The 25058-nt window shown below is 36.7% G+C and overlaps 1 protein-coding gene across 6 annotated transcripts in view; it reads left to right on the forward strand.

The window, feature by feature from the left end:
* The window catches only part of CSNK1G3 (casein kinase 1 gamma 3), a 71320-nt gene that overhangs the window by 32381 nt on the left and 13881 nt on the right, over positions 1-25058 (forward strand). For 5 of the 6 annotated variants that reach the window (XM_064405359.1, XM_064405357.1, XM_064405358.1 and 2 more), the window contains exons 6-12: positions 11225-11373; positions 12598-12832; positions 19915-20000; positions 20128-20212; positions 22166-22314; positions 23285-23380; positions 24018-24113. In XM_064405359.1, the coding sequence (XP_064261429.1) occupies positions 11225-11373; positions 12598-12832; positions 19915-20000; positions 20128-20212; positions 22166-22314; positions 23285-23380; positions 24018-24113 (896 nt within the window). Of the gene's footprint in view, positions 1-11224; positions 11374-12597; positions 12833-19914; positions 20001-20127; positions 20213-22165; positions 22315-23258; positions 23381-24017; positions 24114-25058 lie in introns of all 6 variants that reach the window. The other variant, XM_064405362.1, reaches the window with a different exon arrangement.

The following is a 25058-nucleotide window of genomic DNA, read 5'->3' on the forward strand; positions in this document are numbered from 1 at the left end:
ACTATGAATGCTTTGCAACCAGGAATTTTTAGAGATTACTTTTGGTAAAACACAACATTGTCAATTTCTGTTTCTAGATGGAAAATAAAGTTGTAGGTAGGTAGTCAGAATCTTGAGTCTATATAGTTGTTGTTTGGACAAAGTCATCACAGTATGGATGGTTTTTTGTAAGTAGTTACAAATTGTCAGCATACCGTACACTAGCACTGTGAAATAGCTGATGAGTAGAAAGCTGAGATCTTAAGTGTTTAACTAATGGAGCATGACAACCCACGAGTTAGGTACATTACCTATCTGTGAATGTAGAGGTGTAACTATCTAAAATTGCAAAGGAGCTGCGTAGTGCAGGTAAGAATAAAGACATAATGTCTAATTCAGACTGCAGAAATTAGGCAGTGCTTCTCAGAGGTAGGAACCCTTATAGGAGTACTTATGGGGAAAATGTCTTAGTGAGCATAAGTATGTTCACCTTATTTAGTGAATAAGACTGGGAAATGTGTTTAATGTAAGAACATAATCAAGTCATAGTTATCCTGCTTTACTTCGGGTATCATTCAATCTTCTTAACCCTATTTGCTGATTGCAGTAAATTTTATGTCTTTCTCTGATGCCTTGTTGAAGTACTGAAAGGGAGAGTCACCTCTCTGATTCTTTGCATGAAGATGAGGTTACCTTTAGGGTGAAAATGCGAAGATAGAGCTGGTGATTTACTAAGCATCATCAATATTTATGAAAAACTTTGTTACAGACCTCCTTTGTTTTTACAATGACCTGCTTTTGTTCAAAAGTGAAAGCCTCTCCCAGCACAGAACCTTGAAAGCTCCTTTGTGAGCCTTTCTCTGGCGCTCCACTTAAGGCCTATTTTAATGGGTTTTATGGGAAAGGCTCATTGTGAAGAAAGTAATTTTCTTCTTCCTATCTACATAGAAGTTAAAAAAAAAAATCCTGATTCCTTATCTTCTGGCAGCAGTCACTTTTTCTATATTTTTAGGAGTTGGGCTCTCAAGCCGAGGAAGTTATCGAGCCTGTGATTTTCAGAAAAAAGGTTGCAGTATTATGTAGTTTCTGTTCTCATGTAATCTGTGACAATTGGTTTTAGATTACTGATTTTTTGTGACATGCATGTTTACTGTCAAAAATAGATTGAAATAATTTTATCTCATGAACAGTTGAAAACATAGTTTTATTAAGTTGATCCAGCAAGTGATAACTTCAGGAAGCGAATATGTAAACCTCCTATGTAAAACAGGTGATAGTGGGTGAAAAAAAACTTCTGCCAGGTCTATCCATATAGACAGTATTGCTTTATGGGCAGTGGTTGTTTTTTGATCAGAGAGAGATTGAAAGAAGTGGTCTTCAGTATGCAAGTTACAGAAGAGTCTGTCATAGGAGATACAAAAATAGCTGCCGTTGCTGGAAGAAATTTGGAGTATTGTAATTGTGAAGATAGAAGGTTTCTCTGAAACCTTCACAGATCTGCATCATACTAGAAGTTATAATTGTTTGAAGCTTTCCATCTTTTAAGCTTCTAAAAATCTATATTTGTAGGCTTTCTTACAATGAAGTGGTCTTTTCTTTAGCTTTTTTGCACAAACTTGTAGTAATTTGGCTGATAGCTTTATAACTGTGTGGACTGTATAGTTTGCATTTAATTGTACTGAATTGCACTTCCTGTTGTTCTCCTCATGTTTATGTCTATGCTTCTGTGTTAATAGCAAGTGACTACTAAACTATGGTTTCAGAAGCAATTGGGGAAAAGGGAACTGTACTCCCAGTCTTGTAAGCAGAGCCATTTTTTTCTGTAAAAACCCCATGATTTTCACAGATAAGAACTACAGATTCCACAGTTTATGCTACAAATTGACTTATGCTTGGTGTGAAATAACCCGAAGCTTAAAGGATAAAATTCCTTTAGGCCCTCTGAAATCCCACTTGACTTGGAGGTGGCAGGAGGAGGAGGGAGAGGCATTAACAAGTTGAATTCTTCTAGAAGAAAATGAGGTTATTTTCTGGCAATATCATCCTGAAAGCAAGTAAAAAAAATGTTATTCTGATTACGGATTATTTTACCTTCAAACCCTTTTTAACAGAGCATCTTTGTACTTCCTCTAATCTTGTAGGCATCCTCGATGAAAAGAGTAACATTTTGAAATGTTATGTTTTCTTGGTATTTCCTTACCTGCAGCCAATATTTGTCTACTAAGTCTGTTTATTTATTTTTATGTTACTCCTTTTTCTTCCTTTTCTAATGACCTTGTAGCTTGGATTTTTTAAAAAAATACGTATTTGTATTATTAATCTCTGTGCTTAGTCATGTTGTTTTGTGTCTTGAATACCACGAAGATGGAAGACATTCCTGACTGAAAAAAAGATCAGAAGGTTCTTTTTGTAGTTCTGCTCACTGAAAAAAGGAGAAAATAGGTATGAAATATAATAGGTATGCAATTTTGTATACAAGACTTAGTGTATAAAAAGGCTTTGGAACTGAGAGTATTAATTCTTTGTATTTAATAAAAAGTGGTTTTGTCTTGCATGAATAAGAATTAACATTTCAAAACTGCATTCCTTTGGAGAGGATCTGCTCAAAAAGAAGGCCTAACTGTAACTTTACTTTTAAATGTGCTCTTTAAAATGCCTGTGAATGTGCAGTAACATGTAGGTATTTGTCAGAAAAAAAATGTGAAGAATCTTTCTTAAAGAGGAAATAGTTTCAATGCTTTTGGGCATTTTGAAATGTTTTAGTTTTTTAGGGACATGGACTTCAAACTTATTAAAACCAACTTTGAAAATTAAATATGCAGTTTATTTTAGTTTCATCATTATTTAGCTTTCATTTAGGTTTTATATGAATAGAGATTTTTATGAAAATTGCTTTCTTTTTTCTGTGATAATTTTTTCATTCTGTAACTATGAGGGTGTTTTTCGCAGGGAGTTTGAGATCATTAGTCAGTATGCAGAAGTTTCTAGTCAATTGAATGAGGAACATATGGATGAAATTTAGCATCTCTGCTTCTAATAAATTTTATTTAATGTGTATTTTCTTAATATGCAAATATGAGATGTAAGAAAACTATACTATCATAAGTGCAGTACTCCAAATAAAATGATTGCTGAACCTGAAATTGCACTAAGGCTTTTGGAATTAATAGAAAACAGTTTTGTAATTTTTTATTGATTTTTGAATAAATCTTTTATGCTATCAGCCTTTCTTTGCATGATTAGAAGATAAGGTGTGGGTGTATTTTATGCACTATGCTGTAATTTAACTGACAGATGGGTATTTACATTATGGTTCAGTTTCCTTTTGCAGAAAGGAGTCAGTAAATGAAAGAAGCTATGTGTTACTTGTTGAAGAGCATAAAAACCGATTCGGCTTTCATTGTCTGATTTTTCTAATCTCTCTTATAAATGGGTCATTATCATAATGACTGGGAGCTTTTGCAAGTGAATGAGAACTCTTTTGTACTTACTTACCTGACAAGTGGAACAAAAGAACAGCAAGCAGCTTCTGCTGCTTAAAGTGAATTAGTAGATCTCCTGTTTGTAATGCTGCTGTTAGAACAGACTTAGAACAGTTCTTGTTTATAGTAGCGAGGGGTATCTATTATTAGATTTTATTGTTTCATTTAAGGTAATTTCTGAGATCACATATCTCAAAACTGGTCTTAGATCTGTTCAGCAGTGGATTAACCTACTGGTGAAACTGCTGTGTTAATATTTCAGACAATGCAGATGCTCAGTATTATAAGTCAGGTTTTATTTTTCTTAACTTTTGTACATCTGTTCTTTTAGCTGAAATCTAGTTAACACTTCCCCTTGAAAAACTGGAAGCCCTTAACTTTTCTTACAGGGTCATTGCTATTGACTAGTCAAGGTATGGGATATATTTGTCTACAGTAGGAAAAGGTGTTGTATTTAAGAAGGTCATGGCTATTGTGAAATGAGTGCTAAGTATTGCATTCTGTACCTGAGCCATTGTGGTTTGGTACCAACATTCATGTGATGTGTTCTGTATTGGTATCTAAAAATACAGTTTTTGGTTTTGAGATTGTGAGAACCTGCCTTTGACACAATGGAATCACAGTACTTGGACAGCTGTAATTACACAGTTACTGTTGGATTAGTGATTCAGGAAGATTTCAGTGTGGACATAATGTGGTTTTGGCAGATATTGTACAGTAAGTGGAGTCTGATCACCATTTTGTAGTCAAGCTCAGTAGAATATTTATTGTAGCATTTAGAGCATGTCTGGATTTGCCAAATTGATAATTACATTTTGGTTTGGGAATGTAGCAGAGTGAGTTTGAAATACTTTGAATTTCTGATTTTGAGGGGGGCCCGAGTACCATAAGGCAAGAACACTTCTTTGTTGTAAGGTGCCTTACACACAGTTTAATGTGGACTAGTAGGTTAAACATTGCTGTTTATGGTTTTCTTTTTGGTGTTGGAAATGTGTTTGATGGGCTGAAGGCCAAGAATGAGGTTCAGTTCTTGAGTATTTAGTGTTTTTTCCTCTAGGTGAAGACAGAAATATTTAAGGTGAGAAAATGTCTTGCTTCGTTTAATTTCAATTCAGGCTAGCTTTAGCTGGTGTGTGAGATCTGCGTGTTCGGTGACAGCTTTTAATTATTTTTGTACAACTATACTCAGGGTATGGGATGTCTGAAGCAGATTTTTCCCATGAAAGACAAGCTATCTTTTACGTTTAAGACAGTTACAGGTAACTTTCACTGTCACTGTGAGGGCAGTAGGATCTCAGATTGCTAGTGATACCATGTCTACTTCATCCCCTTGGCCATAGTCACCTTGCCTTCCACTTTAGCCTCTGGGAGAAAGGGGAGCCCAGCATGATTTCATTGTGGTATATTAGCATCTGTATTCTGCTATAACTCTTCCCAAGACAAAAAAATCAGTATAATAATTTCTTAATTGCTTTCTGAGTTGGTAGACTGTAACGTATTTAACTAGATTGATACTCTGTCATAACATGAGGAAGTGTCTCAATAGCAAGTCTCCTTGAAAGTAGTGCTAGAAACAAAGCACTACAGCTAGATTATTGTGTCAGGTGATTGTTTTTGTTTATGGATCTTCTAGAAACAATTTAAAATAATTTATCTCATTCTGTATTTTTCAAAATATTTTGGGATTGATGTCTTGCTGCTATTATAGGATAAACATGAAAGTTGCAAAGGTTTGAAGCAAGTTGGAAAAGATTTTACGGGAAAACATGAACATGACGTGCAGCTATATTAATTGGATGTTCCTACTACTTAGTTAAAACAGCAGTAATTTACTGGAACTTCAGTTTTTAGAGTATTATGTAATTTTTAAAACAAGGGTGTTATGTTTCTAATAATTAAGGACAATATGTATTGAAGACAAAATATCTAGCTGTCAACTACAGAGTTAACAAGTAAGTCAGTTCAGGGTAGTCCTAGTTTGCATATATAAATAACATTTTATCAGTTCTTACAGATATGTTTGAGTTGTCATACTTCATATCCTTTCTATACATATTGCCAGCTCACATTCAGTATAAGTGCAAAGTGAGTTTTATTAGTAACTTCTTGTAAATATTGCTTTGAACGATACTTCTAGGTAGGTTGCTGAGAATTTGGTCTTAAATTGACGGCTGTTTCTTTAATTTTTTTTAGTCACGCTGTCCTGCTTTATTACTTCTGTTGTAATTTGACTGGGATTATTATACTGGGGAATAAACAATAAGCAGTTAGTTGAAGTGGTTGGTAATCATAATAAAATTAAAAAAACTAAACATGCAGGGTGTCCTGGGTTGACTATATGATGCTTTTATCCCCAGTCATCTTGTTCTGTTTATACTAAATAATAAGTTTTACACCTTTAAGACTCTCTTCCAGACAGTGAAGAGGGGAGGGAAGAAGCGTGCAGTTTGTTTTCAGACTGCTCTCACTCCTCCACATTCCTGCTCCTGGACTGTGTTGTCTGCGGATGGACAGACAGCCGGACAGAGCTCCTTTTTCCCTTTTTTTTCTGCTTTTAGTTAGTTTTAGCTAGCTGAGGCAAAGAAGTTCCCTGGACTGTGATTTTTTCCTTTTTGCTTGGACCTGTTCAAGCCTGCTCTGGACTGAACACCCAGAAAAGCACCGGCAGCTCCACCTGTGGCCCCCCTGGCCGGGCCTGGGCCGCAGCGTTTCCAGCACCAGAGAGACTGATCAAAGACTGAGTGAGCCAAGCTGCAACCCGGGGAGGGGACTGTTCTGAGTTTACTTTTTTTTTTAGAGCAGTGAGAAGTTTTATTGTTTAATATTGTTTGGTTTCTATTGTTTAATAAACAGGTTTCTTTCCACTTTTTCTCCAAGGAGATATTTTCTACCGAACCAGTTAGAGTGGGGAGGGGCAATTGAATCTGCTTTTGTAGAGAAGCCCCTTTGGAGGTTATCTCCCAAACTTGCCCTAAACCAGGACACAGGGGATCTTAGAAAACAAAGCTCTAAGCTTAATTTAAGAATATAGTATTAGAGCACTTAAACTGAATCAAATATCGAATCTCTTCTCTGAAGAGGAATCTGTTCATAGGCACTGTTGAGCTGTATACTGATGGTTCCTGTGGTTTTATCATGAGTTGTTTGGTGAAAACTCTGACTCAGTTTTGAGTTTCTGCTGCTGATATGCTTCCTTTAATAGGAAAGTTGAGCTGATCAGTTGTTAATGTGAATATGCTAATATTTGTGTTTATGTGAATAAACATAAATGGTAATGACTACTTTATTTTTGAAGTGTAGTCCAACAAAATTATAAAGATGTTGCTCGCATTTTTTCTTGTTTTGTGGCAAGCCTTTTCTAGGATTTAGCTTAAGGATATGTACAGGATTTTCTGAATTTAAAGTAATTTTTCCCCCTGGAATAAATGCAAGAGATCTGGTAAGAATGTCAGCTGCGTAATACGGTTACATGATAATGTTTCTGAGAAACAGTAGTTACCGGCCATAAGAAGCCTGGCTGTATGCAAAAGTGTGTATTGGTTTTGTATTGTGATATCACACAGATTTCGGAGATTGTGGGTGTTGTGAGGAATACAATAGCTGTAATTGTGAAAGGAAGCTTGGTAAGACAATTCACTGAACAAAGTAAATGTTAGATAAATGGATATTTGATTTAATAATGATTACCATAAAATGCATCTCTAATTCTGTTTTAGTAATGTAAATAACTAAAGAGTTTTCCTTTGAAATAGATCTAATTATTTTATTACTGTTTCTTCTTTTTGCAAACATATTCTTACATTTGTAAGTAAGAGATGTAGTCTAAGTGTTGTGGTGACATAGTGTCTCATTCTGCGTTTAGAGTTTTATAGTTTGTGGCTGATCATGATTTCAGTAGCATTAAGGTGCTATGTTTCCAGAGACTGTGTGACCTTCTGTGTATGCTGCTTTGGCTCAAGTCAGAACACACTACCCTGAGTTTTATAATCGCTTCCTTTGAGAGGATTCAAACCAGATTCCATAAACTAACTAGGGAATTTTTTTTGTTTGTGGCAGTTTGTTAATTTGTATCCTTGACAAGCATAGCAGTATGAATGTGCTGTGAAAGACAACTGTTACTGCAATTCTTCCAACCAGTTTAAAGTATTTGGCTTGTGTCCAATGAATTGCCACATAGGAAAATTAAGACTGCAGATAAAAGGTGGTGTGGTATAAGAAGCTGAATACACGACGCCATGATCTGCAAGAGCAGTCTTGCGTGTTTTATTGGCATTTATGTGTCTGATTGAACAGACTCTAAGCAATAGGATGTAATGCAGATACCATCAGTCTGTTTCTTGACTGGTTTAGAGAAAGCTCTAAAAGGAAATGGTATTACAAGAAACTGAAGAACTCTGAAAAACTACTCACTACCTTAATAGCTTTACAAATTTAGATTGTATTGTAGAGACGTTTTGCCAAGATACAAATCAAAATTAAGTCAGTAACCTGACTTAATACATCAATAGATGAGGTTAAATGCAAGTGGTATTGCCATTGACCTGTGAGTTACATATTCCTTTGTCTGTCTCTGCTGCCTGTTTATCAAGGTAATATTTTTTTTCCTGAATGAGGACACACACATAAAATAATTGACACTATGGTGTAATATCTGTGTCAAACTAAATAAATGGAATTTTTTTCCTTAAGATATAAATGTGTTTGTGCTAGTCATATATATTGCTACATGCAGTAGCTACATGTGCTACATGCATTGCTACATGAACAACATGCACTCTCAAGCTTAAACCAGGTTTCATGATGAAGTTCTTGAAAAAGACAACCAAGATGTATAATGGTCCCAAAGCAGAAATAGATTACTGTTTTCTTGGTTTTAAAGAGGTTTGGCAGATACAGTTTGATCTACTAGTCATGTTTTCTTTATTCTAATATTTTATCCTTTCATCAGTTGTAGAGGAAGTCGGATCTGTCAGCTTTAAAAACTCTCTGGACTTCATGTACATAAACATGGTGGACTAAAGTATTTAAGTGAAAAGTAAAGAGTGTAATCCATAAATTCACATAGCTGTTTTAGGGAGCTCTCCTTGCCCCCCTGCTCTCCCCACCCCACCTTCTCAGTGGATAGTCAAGGACTTTTAGAGTGTTTGGACATGATTTTGGGGACCAGAGGTGTACAGCAGTAATGTTTTAGGTGGCTAATGAAAGTTAACTTTTATAGAAGAATCCAAGTCATGTTCAAAATAGTTAATTTCCAAGTCAAGACTTCTTTGATATTTGTCAAGAATAAAATAGGGTTAAAATCATACTGGCTGTAAATTGGGTTTACGATTTTATGACAGGGAAGTCATCTATTGTGGATTACTTTAGTCAATTGAGCCCATTAAAATGAAAGTGTTTTAATTGTCAAAAAGTATAAATATCTAGGGATAGGGAAATATGACTGGTACCTAAAAAAAGGATTCTAGTTTCAGAGTTTTAAACCTAGAAAGGAAAGTGTTTAATTGTTAAAGTAACTTAGTGGGAGTACTAAATGAATCTACTTTTTTGGCCACAAGTAAGTTTCCTTTTTTATGGAAGAAGAGGAAGTTATATATAAATTCTAGTGACATTTGTGTGACAAGCACTGTATTCTGCTTATAACTGGGAAGGGGTACTACTTTTAAAAAAGGATTTTTAAGAATGGAGAGAAGATCTGTCAAGGTACTAGAAAGGATTGAATGGTAATCAAATTAATTGTTAATCAAGAAACTGAAGACCAGTGGCTTCTTTAAATTCACAGCAGGACAACTGGGATGCACCTTAAAAGCTCAGCGTATTTTCTTCTTTTGTTCTGCAGTGGTTTGAGCTAGAGTAATTCAAAATGGAAATAAAATACACCTTCTTAATTGGTAATAAGTAGTGGAATATCTTGTCAAAATAGGGGTTTCTTATTTATCTAAAAATGAGAGTTTCTTTTTTTTTAACTTAAAGCAATATGTCTTAAAGGTTTATATAAGAGAGCTTGCATTATCTCTCTGTAGTGGGAGAAAAAGCCTCCTATATGATTTTATTAGTTTAGTTTTTATTTTTATTAGTTTTTATTAGCATGTTACATTCTGATTTTTGGAGATTTACAGACACGGAGAAAGAATGTAAGTAGCAGAATGATACCTGCTTATTGCTTTTAAGCAAAAGTACTAAGAGTGCTTTGGTTAAGAACCAAAGCCCCTACCTTCTAGTACTTTGAGCTGTTAATATCAAATTATTTTATCAACATGGGTAATTTTAGACAAGATGCTCCATATGCACTGCAGAAGTTATTACATCTTAAACATAGTTTTGGGATGTTTTGGAATTCTCATCTAATCAGAGGATCAAGTGTTTTAGATATCTATCTGGTAATTCAGGATGATATTTTTAAATTGAAGAGCACTATCTCATACCTTATTCTGATACATAATGTAATATGGTCAGTGCTTCTTCATTAGTAGCAATAAGCTGCTCTTGTGAAGTCTTTCTGAAGTGGGTACAATTCTGCATTTTAAGTATATTAGTATAGAGATTGGTGTGATTATACATATTGAAAACCAAATTGTAGCTTGAGTCTTCTGAAAACTGAACAGTTAACCTGATTTTTAGGGGTTCTTCTTCAAATATTCCGACATGTAGGAAAAGAAATTAGTGAAAAACTTCTTAAAAACAGTGGTTTGATCTGATGTTAATTTTGCTAAAACAGTATTTTTTAATCATTTTTTTACCCAAAGCTGTAGCAAATACAATTACATTTTTGTGCCCTCAGTGTAAGTGTCTGTATAGTAAGGTAGGAAAAATTTAAGGCTTTATGTACTTCAGAAAACACTCAGAATTAGGGTTACATTTGGCCTACAGAGAATGAAGGTGAAATCCAGTGTTTCATTAAAGTGTTCTGAAAACAGGTTTGGTATTTCTGTGTAGTGCAGTATTGAAACATTGGACACTGTAGAAAAGGCTCACATGAAAAGAATACATTTCAGAGTATTAAATATTTGGAATAAATGAAACAGAGGATGTGTACTACAGAACAAAAAACCAAAGATCTGGAATAACTAGCTTCCCTAAGTATACAAAATTTATTCTGCTGAATGAGGATGATGTCCTGTATGTGTGAAAAAATACAAGATGAGTAGAATCAATTAAATCAAGTAATCTTTAATTAAATAGATATACAATGCATATTTTACAAAAAGGAAGTAAAATTGGATTATAAGGCTTTAACTAGTTTATATTTTCAAACTTCTGGATTGTCTGTCTCTCTTAAGGCATGTGTTCATTTAAAACTATGAAGTCCAGTCTTGGGTTCATTAATCTCTTTTTGGTTTTTTAGAATGATTTCTGTAGATTATAAGGTGGTTTATTCCTAAAGGTAGGAATAGCCTTAATTTGAAAAGTTTAATTTAAGTGCATTTTTTGGTACAAGAGCCTTTCTTCATAGCATTTCAAAATCCTGTTTCAATTTATGGTTACAAAACTTAATAGAGAGGTTATAATTTTGATTATTTATAAAAATCTTGATATCTTTCACAAGTCAAATATGAAATAGTACCATTTTCATTAAAATTTTTGTGACTGTCTTCAATATTCCTGTTGTGTCTTTTACCTGTAGTTTTTATGAGGTTTTTTTTTTGTTTTTATGTGCAAAATGTATTTTTAACTTATGATCAACTTGAAATTGGGTAGGAATTGTATTGCTATGTACCTTAATCTTATTTAACCCCTTATCATCACTTTGTATTTTCATTTCACAGATGGAGTACCTCAGGTTTATTATTTTGGCCCATGTGGCAAATATAATGCTATGGTGCTAGAACTACTTGGACCTAGCCTGGAAGATTTATTTGACTTGTGTGGTAGGACATTTTCTCTTAAAACCGTTCTTATGATAGCCATACAGTTGGTAAGTAGAATAGATGTTAATTTGAGTGTTCACTAGAATAACAGTCTTCAGTTGATTAAATGCTTACTTGAGATTTGCACTTTTCATGTTTTAAATTGTTGTTAGTGATATGTAAAATGCTTGTGATTCAGTTTAAGCAGGAATACTCTTACATTGCTTTCATTTACTTTGTTCCAGTTTTTCAAGTCAGTTTATGTATGTAATTACCTGTGTCTTTGAGTTCTCATCACAATCTAAAGTCATGAATTTTAGTTTGACATACTCTTTCAAAAAAGAAAACCTTAAAGAAATAAAAGTAATTTTAGTCCACATAAGCAATTGTATTATAAGACTCTTAAATAGCATAAGTATTTTTTTCCTAGGCATTCTTATAAGAAGGCAAACAAACAAATGAAAAAATTCTCCAAATCCTTCCAGAAATTATAGCACAAAATTACTCAGCGAAGAATTTTTGAAGATTTCCTTATTTGGTTCTAATTTGAGGGTGGGTGGAAGTGGAAGGGGTGCTTAAGGCTGTGCATGTTTACCAGATTTCCACTTCCCTAAATAGTGATGTTTTTACCTGTAATGGTTAATAATAGCTGTTTAGAACATGATTATAATTATATAACAGGCCTCCAACTACAGACATACATACACATTGAACTTATATACAGCCAAAATGACCAAGTTCTTATTTTTAAATGCTCAAGTCCTCACAAGTTCAAAGATCAGCTTTATTTACTACTTCATGTTCTTTTCTGAGTGTGGAAATCTTGATGGAAAACAGTTCAGATAGAATGGGCTTTATATGCATAGTGATGAACTTTCAGTGCTCCTCTCATTTATATCTTTAACATGTAATAGATCTACATCAAACTTTGCTGCTTACTTCATGGTGACATAATTTCTGGTTTTACTTTTAATGTGCAGAAAACATACTTGTACCAGCTCTTTTGAGAGACAGAAATGTCTTTTGTTTGTAAGATTCATGACTAATGTCCAGTGTGAAATTTTCCAATACACCAGTTGGTGTATCTGCTTTGGAAAAAGTATACGATTTTCATTGACTTTAACTGGGAGATACTTCCTTAAGAACAATATTGGTTTGGTTTTAAGATATTAAAAGGGGTGGTTTCTTCTGTGTATAAAGCCAATATGAGATATTTAGCTTCTAACACATTTTAATGTGGCAACCTGAAACTTAAGCCAAACTTCCTTGTCTGTTTTTTTCTTTTATTGAAGATTTCTCGTATGGAATATGTCCATTCAAAGAACTTGATATACAGAGATGTAAAACCTGAGAACTTCTTAATAGGACGACCTGGAAACAAAACCCAGCAAGTTATTCACATTATAGACTTTGGTTTAGCAAAGGAGTATGTAGATCCAGAAACAAAGAAGCACATACCATATCGAGAACACAAGAGCCTTACAGGAACAGCTAGATACATGAGTATAAATACACATTTAGGAAAAGGTACGTGTGCTTCTTAGGTACAGAAACAGTTGTGATTTGTCATAAACCATCTTGCTTTCAAGTTAGTTTTTCTCAGTCTGTTGTCATTAAGATGTACAAATTTTGTGTATTGTGCAGAATATGATTTGGCCTTATGGGAATACTGTTTATGGGAATAATCTTTTTTGAATCTCTGGTCATCTTGATCATGTCTTGTGAATTGTCCTCTTTGTTAGCTTTCCTTAAAAGAAAGATGAGGTGTATCTTTTTGTAGCATAATACATTCATATTATAAGTATACCAAGGCGGTGCGAAGTGTCCGGGAAATAGATGTGCTTATTAAATACGCAGAAGTCAGTAGGTTGCAGTAGCCTGGATTTTCAATGCTTCCTTGCTTTTCTGATCTCTTTGAAATGCACCATAAAATAATAAAATAGCTTAGAGATGATGCTGACTTTTCAATTTTTTTTCAGTGCTTACACTGATAATAAGGCTTTGTCAGAGTCATTAAAGCTTATGCCAGCAAGCTAAAGAAATTACAGGATGTATATAAATATAAAAGTTGTTATTATTGAATGAATAAATTCACCTTGAGAAAGGTATGAGCACTCAGATCTTTGTTTATTACAGCTGTAGAGAGGTTTTCTAGTGAAAACAGTTAGTTCTACCCCTTTGAATTTGTGTAAGCCAGTTGCTTATCACTGCATGGTAATCATTAATTAGGTTATTCTTTGAATTGATCATAGAAACATTGCACAATTATTGTAAGCATAACTGTTAATACAGCAAATGAGAAACCATTCACACTTCTCCGGCAGGAATAAGGTGCCTTATCAATAAAGCAGAACTATGGAATCACTGAGGTTGGAAAATATCCTTAGAGTCATCGAGTCCAACTGTTAACCCATCACTGCTAAATCCACCACTAAACTATGCCCCTAAGGGCTGCATCTACAAGACTTTTAAGATACCTCTGGAAATGGTGACTCAATCACTTCCCTGGGCTGCCTTTTCCAGTGTTTGAGAACCCTTTTGGTGAAGCAAATGTTTCCAATATCCAATGTAAACTTTCCTGTGACACGGCATGAGGCTTTTTCCTGTTGTCCTATTCCTTGGTCCTTGGGAGAAAAGGCCAGCCCTCACCTGGCTGCACCCACTTTTCAGGGAGTTGTAGAGAATGATAAGCTCTCCCCTGAACCACCTTTTCTGAACACCCTCAGCTCCGTCAGCTGCTCCTTATAGGAGCTGTGCATCCAACCCTTCACCAGCCTTGTTGCTCTTTAGTGGGCATACTCCGGTACATCAAGTGTAGGGTTTGAGCTTTCTAAATCTGACTGTTGGAACTCAGGTTCTTAAAAGAAGCATCCACTATATTTTTCAGGTATAAATGGTGATGTCCACTTAATGTGACTGTTACATGTTTGACACTGGGCTCTCATCTCCACTAGCAGGATAGACTTTTGATTATTACAACATTTTCAACAGTGGCACCACTTTTAAAATAAAATTTTTTACTCCTCCTTAAATAAGAAGATTGCCTCCAAACCTTTTAAGAAAAACAAACCAAAATATAAAACTGGTAATTACTTGAAGAGCAAACTGAATTTTGATTACATGTCTGATATTTACACAGGATGTGTTTATTTTTGTCTTATGGTAACTTGTTTAATCATAGAATGGTTTGGGTTGGAAAGGATCTTAAAGATCATCCGACCTTGTTGCCATAGGCTGGAACACCAGGTTCAAAGCCTCATGCAAATTTGCCTTGGACAGTTCCATGGATGAGACATCCACAGGTTCTCTGGGCAAGGTGTTTCAGTCTCTTGCCACTCTCACACTGAAGAATTTCACCTGAATATTTAATCTAAACTTACTGTTAATCAGTATGAAACCACTAATTCTTGTCCTGTTGCTACGTGTCCTTGTAAAAAGTCCCTGCATAGCTTTCTAGCAGGCTCTCTTTGGGTACTGGAAGGTGCTGTAATGTCTCCCTGAAGCCTTTTTTTCTCCAGCCTGAACAGCAGCAACTCTCAGACTGCCTTCATGGAGGGGGTGGGGGTACTGCCTGAATGTCTTCATGGACTTGCTTGATCAGGTCCGTATCCTTTGTATCTTAGGTACTTCAGAGCTGGGTGCTGCACTGCAGGTGGGGTCTCACCAGATCAGAGCAGAGGTGTAGAATCCCCTCCCTCGCTCTACTGGCCACACTGTTGTGGATGCAGCCCAGGACACATTTGGCTTTCTGGGCTGTGAGTGCACATTGTGGGGTTGTGTCCCACCTCTCATCCACCAGCATGTGGAAATCCTTCTGAGGGCTGCTCTGCATTCTCTGTCCGACCTGTATTTTTGCTTGGATTGCCGTAACTTAGGTGCAGGTCATTGCACTTTTTGTTGTCATGTTCACACAGGCCCACCTCCCAATCCTGTCCAGGTCCCCCTGTGGCATCCCTTCCCTCAAGCATGCTGAGAGCACCACACAGCCAGGTGTCATTGGCAGACTTGGTGAGGGTGCTCTTGATCCCACTGTCCATGACACCAGCAAAGGTGTTACTCAGCAGTGGTCCCAGTATGACCCCTAAGGAACTAGTGTCCACTTCGACAGGGAGTTCTTGAACATGATTTACAGTGTCACCACTCAGCCAATTCCTTATCTACTTGTTTCATCTGTCAAATCAGTGTCTCTCCAGTTCAGAGACAAGGATGTCCTGTGTTACAGTGTCACATGCTTAGCACGTATCCAGCTAGATCATGGTTGCTCTGGTTGGTTGCTCTGTCATCATGCACTAACACTGTAGTTGCGTTGAAGGCCACCAAATTTGTCAGGCATGATTTGCCCCTACCGAAGCCATGTTGACCATCATCAGTCACCTCCTTCTTTTCCATGTCCCTCAGTATATTTACTATGAGGATCTACAGTGTGATCTTGCCAGGCCCTGAGGTGAGACTGACGGGTCTATAGTTCCTCATGCCTTCCTTTTCTTCCATTTGTAATAATAGGCGTTATCTTTCTCCTCTTTTAGTCTGTGGAATCTTTACCGGGCTGTAATGACTTCTCAGGTGTAGTGGATGTAATGGGTGGTGTCTTTGCCTGAGACTCCCTAAAGACTTGTAGATGCATCTCAGCAGGTCCCATGGACTTGTGCACCTTCATGTTCCTTAGATGGGCTCCTGATCTACAGTGTTCTTCATTCTGCCAGTCCCTGCCCTTGTTTTCCTGTGACATGAGTGATGTGACTGGAATACATACCAGGGAAGATGGAGGCAAAAAAGTAATTTGATGTTCCCACTATCCAGTCTAAACTTTCTGTGGCACAACCTGAGTTATTTTTTGCCTCAGCTTTTTCCATATCCCAGGCCTCCTGTTTCCTTCTGGAGAGGTCATGCATTTTTCCTAGTTTTCCTTCTGTCTTCATCTTACTTACAGAAGCTCTTCTTGTTGCCCTTGACATCCCTGGCCACATTTAATCCTATTAGGGTTTTAGCTTTCTTAAGCTGCTTTCTGATTGCTTGGACAATTTCTCTGTATGCTTCCCAGACTATCTATCCTTGCTTCCCCTCTCTATATGCTTCCTTTTTCTTTTTTTTTTTAATTCATCCAGGAACTCACTGTTCATCCATGCCGGCCTCCTGATGTTTTGTGCTTGACTTTGTTGGAAGGCGTTGCTCCTGGGCTTGGAGGAATTAATGCTTAAATATTAACCAGCTTCCTTAGGACCCTGCTACCCTGCAGAGCTTTATCTCATGGTACTCTGCCTGAAGAGGCCAAGCTGCATCTGCTGAAATTCAGGGTTCTGGGTTTGCTTTGCTCCCTTCTCACTACCTTTAGGATCTCAAACTCCAGCATTTCATGATCACTGCAGCCAAGGCTTCCCCTGAGCTTCTCATTCCTCACCAGCCTCTCCTTGTTGATGAGAACAAGCTCCAGCATGGGCACATCTCCTTTTTACCTTCTCTGTCACTTGGAGAAGGAAGCTATCATCAAGGATAACTTACTGGATTGCTGATGCCTTGCTGTCTTGTCACGCCAGGAGATACCAGAGTGGTTGAGGTTCCCCCGTGAGGACCAGGGCTTGTGAACATGAGGTGGTTCCTGTATATTGGTAGACAACTGTTACGAATGAGTGTTTGAGATCACTTAGAAAATCATCAGCAAGGGTAGCAGTAAAAACCTGATTTAATATTAAGCAACGACAAAGTTCTTTGCAAGATTCACTCTGCCGCTTACTAGTCAGTTACACCAAGGAAAAAGAGAAAACCCAAACATCTACTAAAATCCGGTCAATCAAAACAGAAATGAACTGAGAACTGTCTAGGGCTGTGTGTGTGTTTAGGTGCATGTGACAAGTGACAAAAGGACGGTGAGGGCAAGTATAAAAAAGAATACAGCCTAAAAGCTTAACAGCACTCAAAAGTATCTAACCTTAACTTAAGCCTTAAACTTAACAATTCAATGTAGGAGTTAGCACTTAACAGCATTTAACCTATCTTGTAACTTAACCTTCCTTACAAGCTTAACTTTGATATCCAAGATACTTGAACATCTAAGAGAGCAGCATTTCTCCCAAAATTTGCTATAGCATATATGTATGCTTATGCACACAGGCAGAATCAGTGTAAAGTACCTGTGAAAAAATTCCCCTCAAAGGCAGTGAAATACTCACTCTGGGTGCGTTTGCATTTCTTCATTGTGCAAAGAGTTGAGCCTTGAGGAGGAGGGGTATTGGCCTACAATTCATTTTTGTCAGCAGTCGTCTGAGTGCAGCAAACTTTGGAGATGGTGGGCTCTGAGAGGCCCAGCTCAGAGAGGGATTGCTGGTCACAGCTGCTGCAGTCCAGAAGAACTCAAAGGTTCTCATTTTAGACCACTGTTTTATAGGGTCGCAAGAGAGTGGGCTTTAGTCATAATAATCTTTCATCCTGGCCACAGTGTAGGTTGGCACACAGTTGAAAGTGTGAGAACAGGGATGTTATGCTACACAAGCAAGAAAAATAGTTTCCAAGGCTGTTCATAATGAAAACATGAGCTTCTTAGACAGCAGAGACTCCTAGGAGCAAAGGGTTTCTAATAAACTCAAGAAAAGCTGAGCCCAGGTGCTGTTGTCACGCTGAGACGTAATGAGCTTTTTTTCAGATAACAGTGTGGCTTAGAAGGGGTGGGGGAGGGATGAACCACCATGGGGACTCAGCTACTCAGTCCGGCTGGCTGGAGGGCCTGTGGCTTCTTAGCCCTGCCCTCCCATTAATCGTTCCCCAGTAGCTCAAGGTCAGTTCCTCATCCATCCCCAAAATGGGGGCAAATGGGATAAAGCTCCATACACTCAGCTGGCTATTGCCTGGAGGGTGCCATTGCCTCCTGGTCTCCCTTGCCTCTCCTTCCTAAAGAGCCTGAATCATTCTAGTACAACAATTTTTTTTGCATTCTGTGATATGTAGTGTATTTTTTGCACATATATATATTAACATGCAGTGAGACATATAGAGCACTGAAGGTCCTCAAGCTCTGTGTTTACAGAGACAGTGGCATATAGGATACAGTTTGCTCTGAAAATAGTGGTAATAAGACAATTTCTTAGGATGGTATTTTTAGTCTGTAGATAATTTCCTGAGCTGCTTGAATGGTCTGACAGCTGACCCTTGTAAAAAAAAAAAAAGTGTTTTCAGTAAAGAGGGAGGCTGTCGGATTCACATTCTCTTAAAAGTTATTTTGAGTGTGTCTCTATTGACCTGTAACTTTATCTGTTAGTGTGTATGAGTAAGGAAGGATGTTGTCCTTGAATAAAAAGTGTATTTTAGGATCCATAGCATTTAAAGCTGTCATAACAAATGCATAGCTACTAGAAAGACTTTAAATGCTTAATCAAAACTTGCTCAAAATCACCAAAGCCCACTCTTATAAGTGTATATAGGAAATACATACTTACTGAACATCCCGTAGTCAATAATCTTTTGGTTCAGAAGAGACCTTTGATCAACGATTTCTGGTAATTTTGTGCCAAGTTGGGAGTCTGAATGTGGAATAGAAGGTATTTTGTTTATGTGAATAATAACATGGCTTTATTCAGAGAGCTATTTGAAGGTAATACAAATACTCTGCAGCCCTTACTAGCATGTCGCTGGTGTTCTACCTTTCAATAAGATAATTTCTTTTAGGGATAAAATTACTCTGCTTCTTCTCCAGTTCACTTCATTTTCAGGAAGGGAAAGTGAGATTACAGAGAGTGTAGATTCTGACTGGGAGGTTAATGAAGAGAAAGATCTGCATATTTTAGGATTTCCCTAAATTCAGAAGAACAGTGTGTTAAAGTGTTGTCAAAGTTATTTGTCTACAGAAAGCATAGTCACATGGAGTCATAACTTACTCTAATTTAGCCATCTGTAATGCTCTCTGGGGAACTACCCATATCCTTGATTGTGTTGGTATTTTCATGATAGTGCTTAATTATTACAGAGGCAGAGGTTAATAATTGTACAATGAATACTTGAAAGTCTTCTGGGAATGAAGCAAGTCTGCTCTTAATATGAATAGAAAGGCCAAATAAGACCAATTTCTTTAAACATGTACTTATCCTCAAACAAAACCAGGAAAACCTCATTCTTACCTTTAGTACATGTGCTCTCTTGTCAGAGCTGTCATAGGTTCTAGATTAAGAATCAGTTTTGCAGGAGCCAAACTTGTTTGTAATCTAAACCATCCACAAATAATTCTGCATTGGATCAATTTTGATTAACTTCCTACTGCAAGAACAATGAACGTTTGGTCCTAACATTTTATTAAATCCTAAAGTTTACCAAATCCTGAAGTTTTTCCAGTAGCTAAAAAAAAAAAAATCCCTTCTGCATTTTTGAGAATTATTTCTTTCAGCAAGATTTCTTTAAAGTGCTGTTGAGATGAATATACCTGCAGTCTGCATCTGCTTTTTTTCTGGGTTTAGCGGTGTTCTTAAGGCAGTCCATAGTGCACAAGAATGCCCTCAAATCCTCAGTTTGGTATCAAGTAGTTTATACCTAACAGTTAGTTTTATATAATTTGGAAGCTAGTCTTCTAGATATAATGTAAAATTACACAGATGGAAGTTTCTAATAATATTTGCATTTTGTTTCAGAGCAAAGTAGAAGAGATGATTTGGAAGCATTGGGTCATATGTTTATGTATTTCCTCAGAGGAAGTCTTCCATGGCAAGGTTTAAAGGTAGTGGGTTTTGATATCTGCCTCTGTCCTGTTTTCAGATCATCAGCTTTTATTGACATGTTTGGTGTTGTGTTTTTTTTGAATGTTTGTCTGTAACTTCAGAAGCTTGTTTGTTCTTCTGTCACAGGCGGATACATTAAAGGAACGTTACCAGAAAATTGGAGACACTAAACGAGCAACTCCTATAGAAGTATTGTGTGAAAACTTCCCAGGTAATGTCTGCTGTTACATAAAAATGTTGTGTATTGGTTTATAAAATGAAACTGGCATAAGTAATTGCTGGAGTTTAAAATAACAGTACGTGTAATAGATCACAGTATCTCAAAATGGATCAGGTTGGAAGGGATCACAGCAGGTTATGTGGTCCAATCTCCTGCTCAAGCAGGGCCATCCCAGAGGACATGGCATAGGATTGTGTCCAGACTGTTCTTGAATATCTACAGTGAAGGAGATGCCAAAACCTCTCTGAGTAACCTCGTCCAGTACTCAGTCACCTGCACAGTAAAGAAGTTCTTCCTCATTTTTGAGTGGATTTTCCTGTGCATCAGTGTCTGCCCATTGCCTCTCCTGCCTGCTATTGCTGGGCACCTCTGAGCTGAGCCTGGATTCATCCTATTGACAACCAGCCCTTAGATATTTATATGTATTACTCAGGTCCCCTCTCAGTTGCCTGTTTTCAAGGCTGAACCCGCCCAGCTCCCTCAACCTTTCCTCATACGAAAGATGCTCCAGTCCCAGGATCAACTTAGTAGCCCTTTGCTGTACCCGGTCCAGGAGCTCCATGTCTCTCTTGTGTTGAGGAATACAGAACTGGACATAGCCATTGAGTAGAGGGATAGGATCACTTCCCTTGACCCGCTCTTCATAATGCCCCCCCTCCCAGGGTTCCATCGGCCTTCTTGGCCCCCAGGGCACACTGCTGGCTCTGAAGAGCTTCTTGTCCACCAAGAGTCCCAGGTCCTTCTCTGCAGAGCTGCTTCCCAGCAGGTTTGGCCTCCAGCTTGTGCTGCTGCACAGAATTATTCTTCCCCAGGTGCAGGACCCTGCACTTGCCTTTGCTGAATTTCAGAAGGTTCCTCTGTGCCCATCTCTCCAGGCTGCTGAGGTCCTTCTGAAGGGCTGCTCAGCCCTCTGGGCTATCGGCCACTCCTCCCAGCTTGTGTAGTCAGTGAAATTGCTGAGGAGGCCTCTGCCCCTTTGTCTGACTCATTGATGGATAAATTAAACAATACTGGGCCTGGACAGAAGAATTGTCCTTTGAAGCAGCAGTAAGCTAATGCTGTTGTTCTTCAAATATAGATTCTTATAAATGAAACATAAAAAAAATACTGTATGTGTGCTTAGAGTAATTAACTAGTCTGCACCTATATCTTCACAATGAAAATTTTGCAAGCCTTTTCAGGTGAAATCTGGTATCATACCCCTATTAAAAACAAGCTGTATTAGAAACAGCTCCAACTAATATTTAAAATAACTTGTAAGTTTCAGGTGTGACTTCTAGGTCTCTATAAGTACAAGGAGAATCAATGAGGTGTTGGAAAATGGGACAGAAGGAAATATGACGTTTTTTAAAAATTGTAATAAAGTGCTTGGAACACTTGTATGGCTTGGACATGATTTTGCCAAAATATAAGTGAGCGCCTTGAAAGGTAATCAAAATATCATTGATAGGCAAAGTGGATTTGCTGACAGTAGCTCATGACAAATGAAAGGAAATTGTGTCCACAGTAGGCCTTGTGGACACAAGACTGATGCTTTCTGTTGTATACCCCTTTCTTTACCTTTCCTTAGTCTTGTCTCTGTAAGATTGGTTGGAAAGAAAGAAGAAAGTAGAGGCATTTCTCTCCACACATTTTTGCGCACTGTGCATTAGAATTAGAACATTGAACAGAAGATCTTACAGGTAACAGGAAGGAGAAATTAGTGGGGTATTACTTGCTAGGATATGTTTGGAATATGATAGTATATCTCAGAATATGGTAGCATTTCAAAGAACGTTATTAAGTGACTGTTCTTTCTGATAATTCACAGATTCATTGTGAACAACTGTTCAGGTTTTATGGGGAGAGGTAGAAGTTGCTTTAAAATGAAATAAGGTGGTGGGGATTTTTTTGAGTTCCATTAAAACAGATAATGGCATATGTATGTGTTTCTTATTTATCTAGAGGAAATGGCTACTTATCTACGTTATGTAAGAAGGTTAGATTTTTTTGAAAAGCCAGACTATGACTACTTAAGAAAGCTCTTCACAGACTTACTTGATCGGAAAGGCTATATGTTTGATTATGAATACGACTGGATTGGCAAACAGTTGGTGAGTGCAGTTCTGCTATCAGTAATATAATGTTTTTTTCTGTGATCAGTTTTGAGTTTCATAAGACGTGTGCTTCTCAAGGCTGCTGATAGAGCTATGAACAGCTGCTATTACAAATCCATCTGCAGATGCATGTTCTAACATTATCTTTGTGCTTGAGTGCTTCATATTCTCTTTCTAAATGTGCTCTTATTATCAAAGTATATCTCTGCTCAATCCAAAATGAGGTGGTAGAAATTCAGGTTGTTTTTTGAAGGAACTTAACATTTTGGAAATAATTGTTATTACTGCACGTGGGTTTTTTTGTTCCCAGTATTTTTAAAATGCAGAACTATATATCTGCATATGAGATACACTCAATATATTTATCAGTTCACTATGATAAAATATTGCATAGTTCATTGAATATTTCATCGTGGTGCCTCTAAGGTTTCAGGAAACACTCTGTATAATTTAAGAAATTGTAGATGATGGAGTTTTCTTCAGCTTCTCAAATTTTTTCACTTCTTTTTATTATGTAGGGAAGGGAGGGCTAATATGTGTGTGTTTGACCAGTTTCAGATGACGCACTTCACTCTTCTCTGTGTGATTCTGAAAGAGTTGTAGCATTTATTTTATTGCTAAGTATATTTTCAGTGTTTAGCATTAAAAATTTATTTAAGCTTTTGATCAGGTTTCATCAGAATGTCGTAACTGCTAACTGCAGAAAATAACAATCTAAAATCTTTCAGAAAATTAATGCATAATACTTAGAATTGCTACTTCGATATATTCTGTAAGTCATGGTTTGCTTTTTTTCTTGTTGGTATTAGTAAATATCTAGTGAAGTTTCTGCTTTAATCTCATAATTTTGTGTTTCTTGAAACTGACAGATAATTAAATATTATTTTCTGTTACAAGCCAGTAACTTTTGATGAGACTTAGAAATTTATTTTTTTTACCAGTTGCTACATATTGTTTATATTTGTAGCCTACTCCAGTGGGTTCAGTACATTCAGACCCTGCAATGTCTTCAAACAGAGAAGCATATCAGCACAGAGACAGAATGCAACAATCCAAAAATCAGGTAAACTGCTCATGTAAGATTATCAGCACTACTATGTCTTTTGTCTAATGATTTGTGCTATGTTTTCATTAGAACCTGAAAATAAAATTGACTCTAGGTTTTCTTTGCTTCCACTTTAAGTAGATCTTTGTTAAATCTACTTATATAGAGATACATAAGTATCTCCTAAAAGCTTACCCCTTTGAAGCTATGCTATAGTGTAGTGAATCAGTAGTGAATTTTCTCTCTACTTCTTTTCTCACACTTCTTTATTTGCTGTCTCTCCTCCATTCTCTTTCCGTTCTGACATGTATGTATAAGATTTTCACTTTTTTTTTTTTTTAAACCAGGCTAATGACTTAGATGGTAACAAAGTTAGGAATTTAGAGCTGTGTCAGTTTACCTAACCAAAATTGGAGGGTTGTTTTAGTGTGCTTTTTCTTACTAAGAATTTTGAGGTTTAGCTATTTCAGCTCTCTATGAAAATTTTTATGAAGGCATGTATAAGTATGTTGATAATGTTGGAGTGTAATCTATATAGGTATTGAGTGTGTAGTGCTTCTGTACTTCTTAAAAATATGACAATGAATGCACAGATTGTTTGTTTTAAAAATTTTTTCTTCTTTTGCATAAATCCTAATACATTCAAAAATGGTAGTCAACAGACCATCGGGCAGCTTGGGACTCACAGCAAACCAATCCACATCATTTGAGGGCTCACCTGGCATCTGACAGACATGGTGGCTCTGTACAGGTATTTTCTGCTTCTTTGCATGACCTAAATCAGTTGTTTTGCATTACATAATACTACTTTCCTGTAATGTATCACACATTTCATGTTTTCTTATTAAGATTGCTTAACAGTAATGTTCAGAATGCTTCTATTATTTATTATTTCACAGTTCAGACTGAAAACAGGTGCTGAAACTATGGAACTTCTTGTTGATGGAGTTTCTCTTGCATGTTTCTTAGTAAAAGTCAAACATAAAACAGTTGAGCTGTCTTTTTTACAGAATATATACTTACCTCAGTGAAAGCAACTGAAGTTTAGACTTTAAATGTGTTAATTGTATTAGCAACTGAAACCCACTGTTTACTGAATTCAGTGTTGTTCAAGCCATGCTTTTGTTTCTTAAGTAAACATCAAATTAAGATGCTACTTAGAGATATTTGCTTAAACTTCACTCTGTTATTCAAATAGTAGTTTACTAGAATAATGTTCCCAGGGCAGCACCTCAGACATCTCAGTGAAAAAATGTGTAGAAACCAAAAGTTTTTCCTATATTACTAGTTTATTTCATCTTCAAAGAGCTCTTTTCCTGGTTTGTTTTCAATTTTTAAAATTAATTTTTGAAATTTTTGATGTCTCTTTGAATATATTTAGGTGTGAAATAGTTGGAGTAATACTGAGAGTATTAGTTGGAACTAATACTGAGAGATTCAAAATGCCAGCTGTGAAGTATACATGAGATTTTGAGCTTTGAGTCCAAAATGAAAATTATTTACCTTTGAAGTGTTACCTGTGAAGTTGTGTTTGGAAATTTTCTGCTGCATTTTTGATTATGACAATCTAAGTTACGTATGTTTCTTCTGAAGTTTCTGGTTTTGGAGAAAGATTGTCATGGCCTGAAGGAAGAAGAAAAAGTTCAGGGTACAGAAAACAAAGCTGCAGTCCTGTCAGTGTGATATATTTCTCTAA

This window comes from Passer domesticus, chromosome Z (genome assembly GCF_036417665.1).
Source record: "Passer domesticus isolate bPasDom1 chromosome Z, bPasDom1.hap1, whole genome shotgun sequence".
In the NCBI taxonomy this organism is placed as follows: Eukaryota; Metazoa; Chordata; class Aves; order Passeriformes; family Passeridae; genus Passer; species Passer domesticus.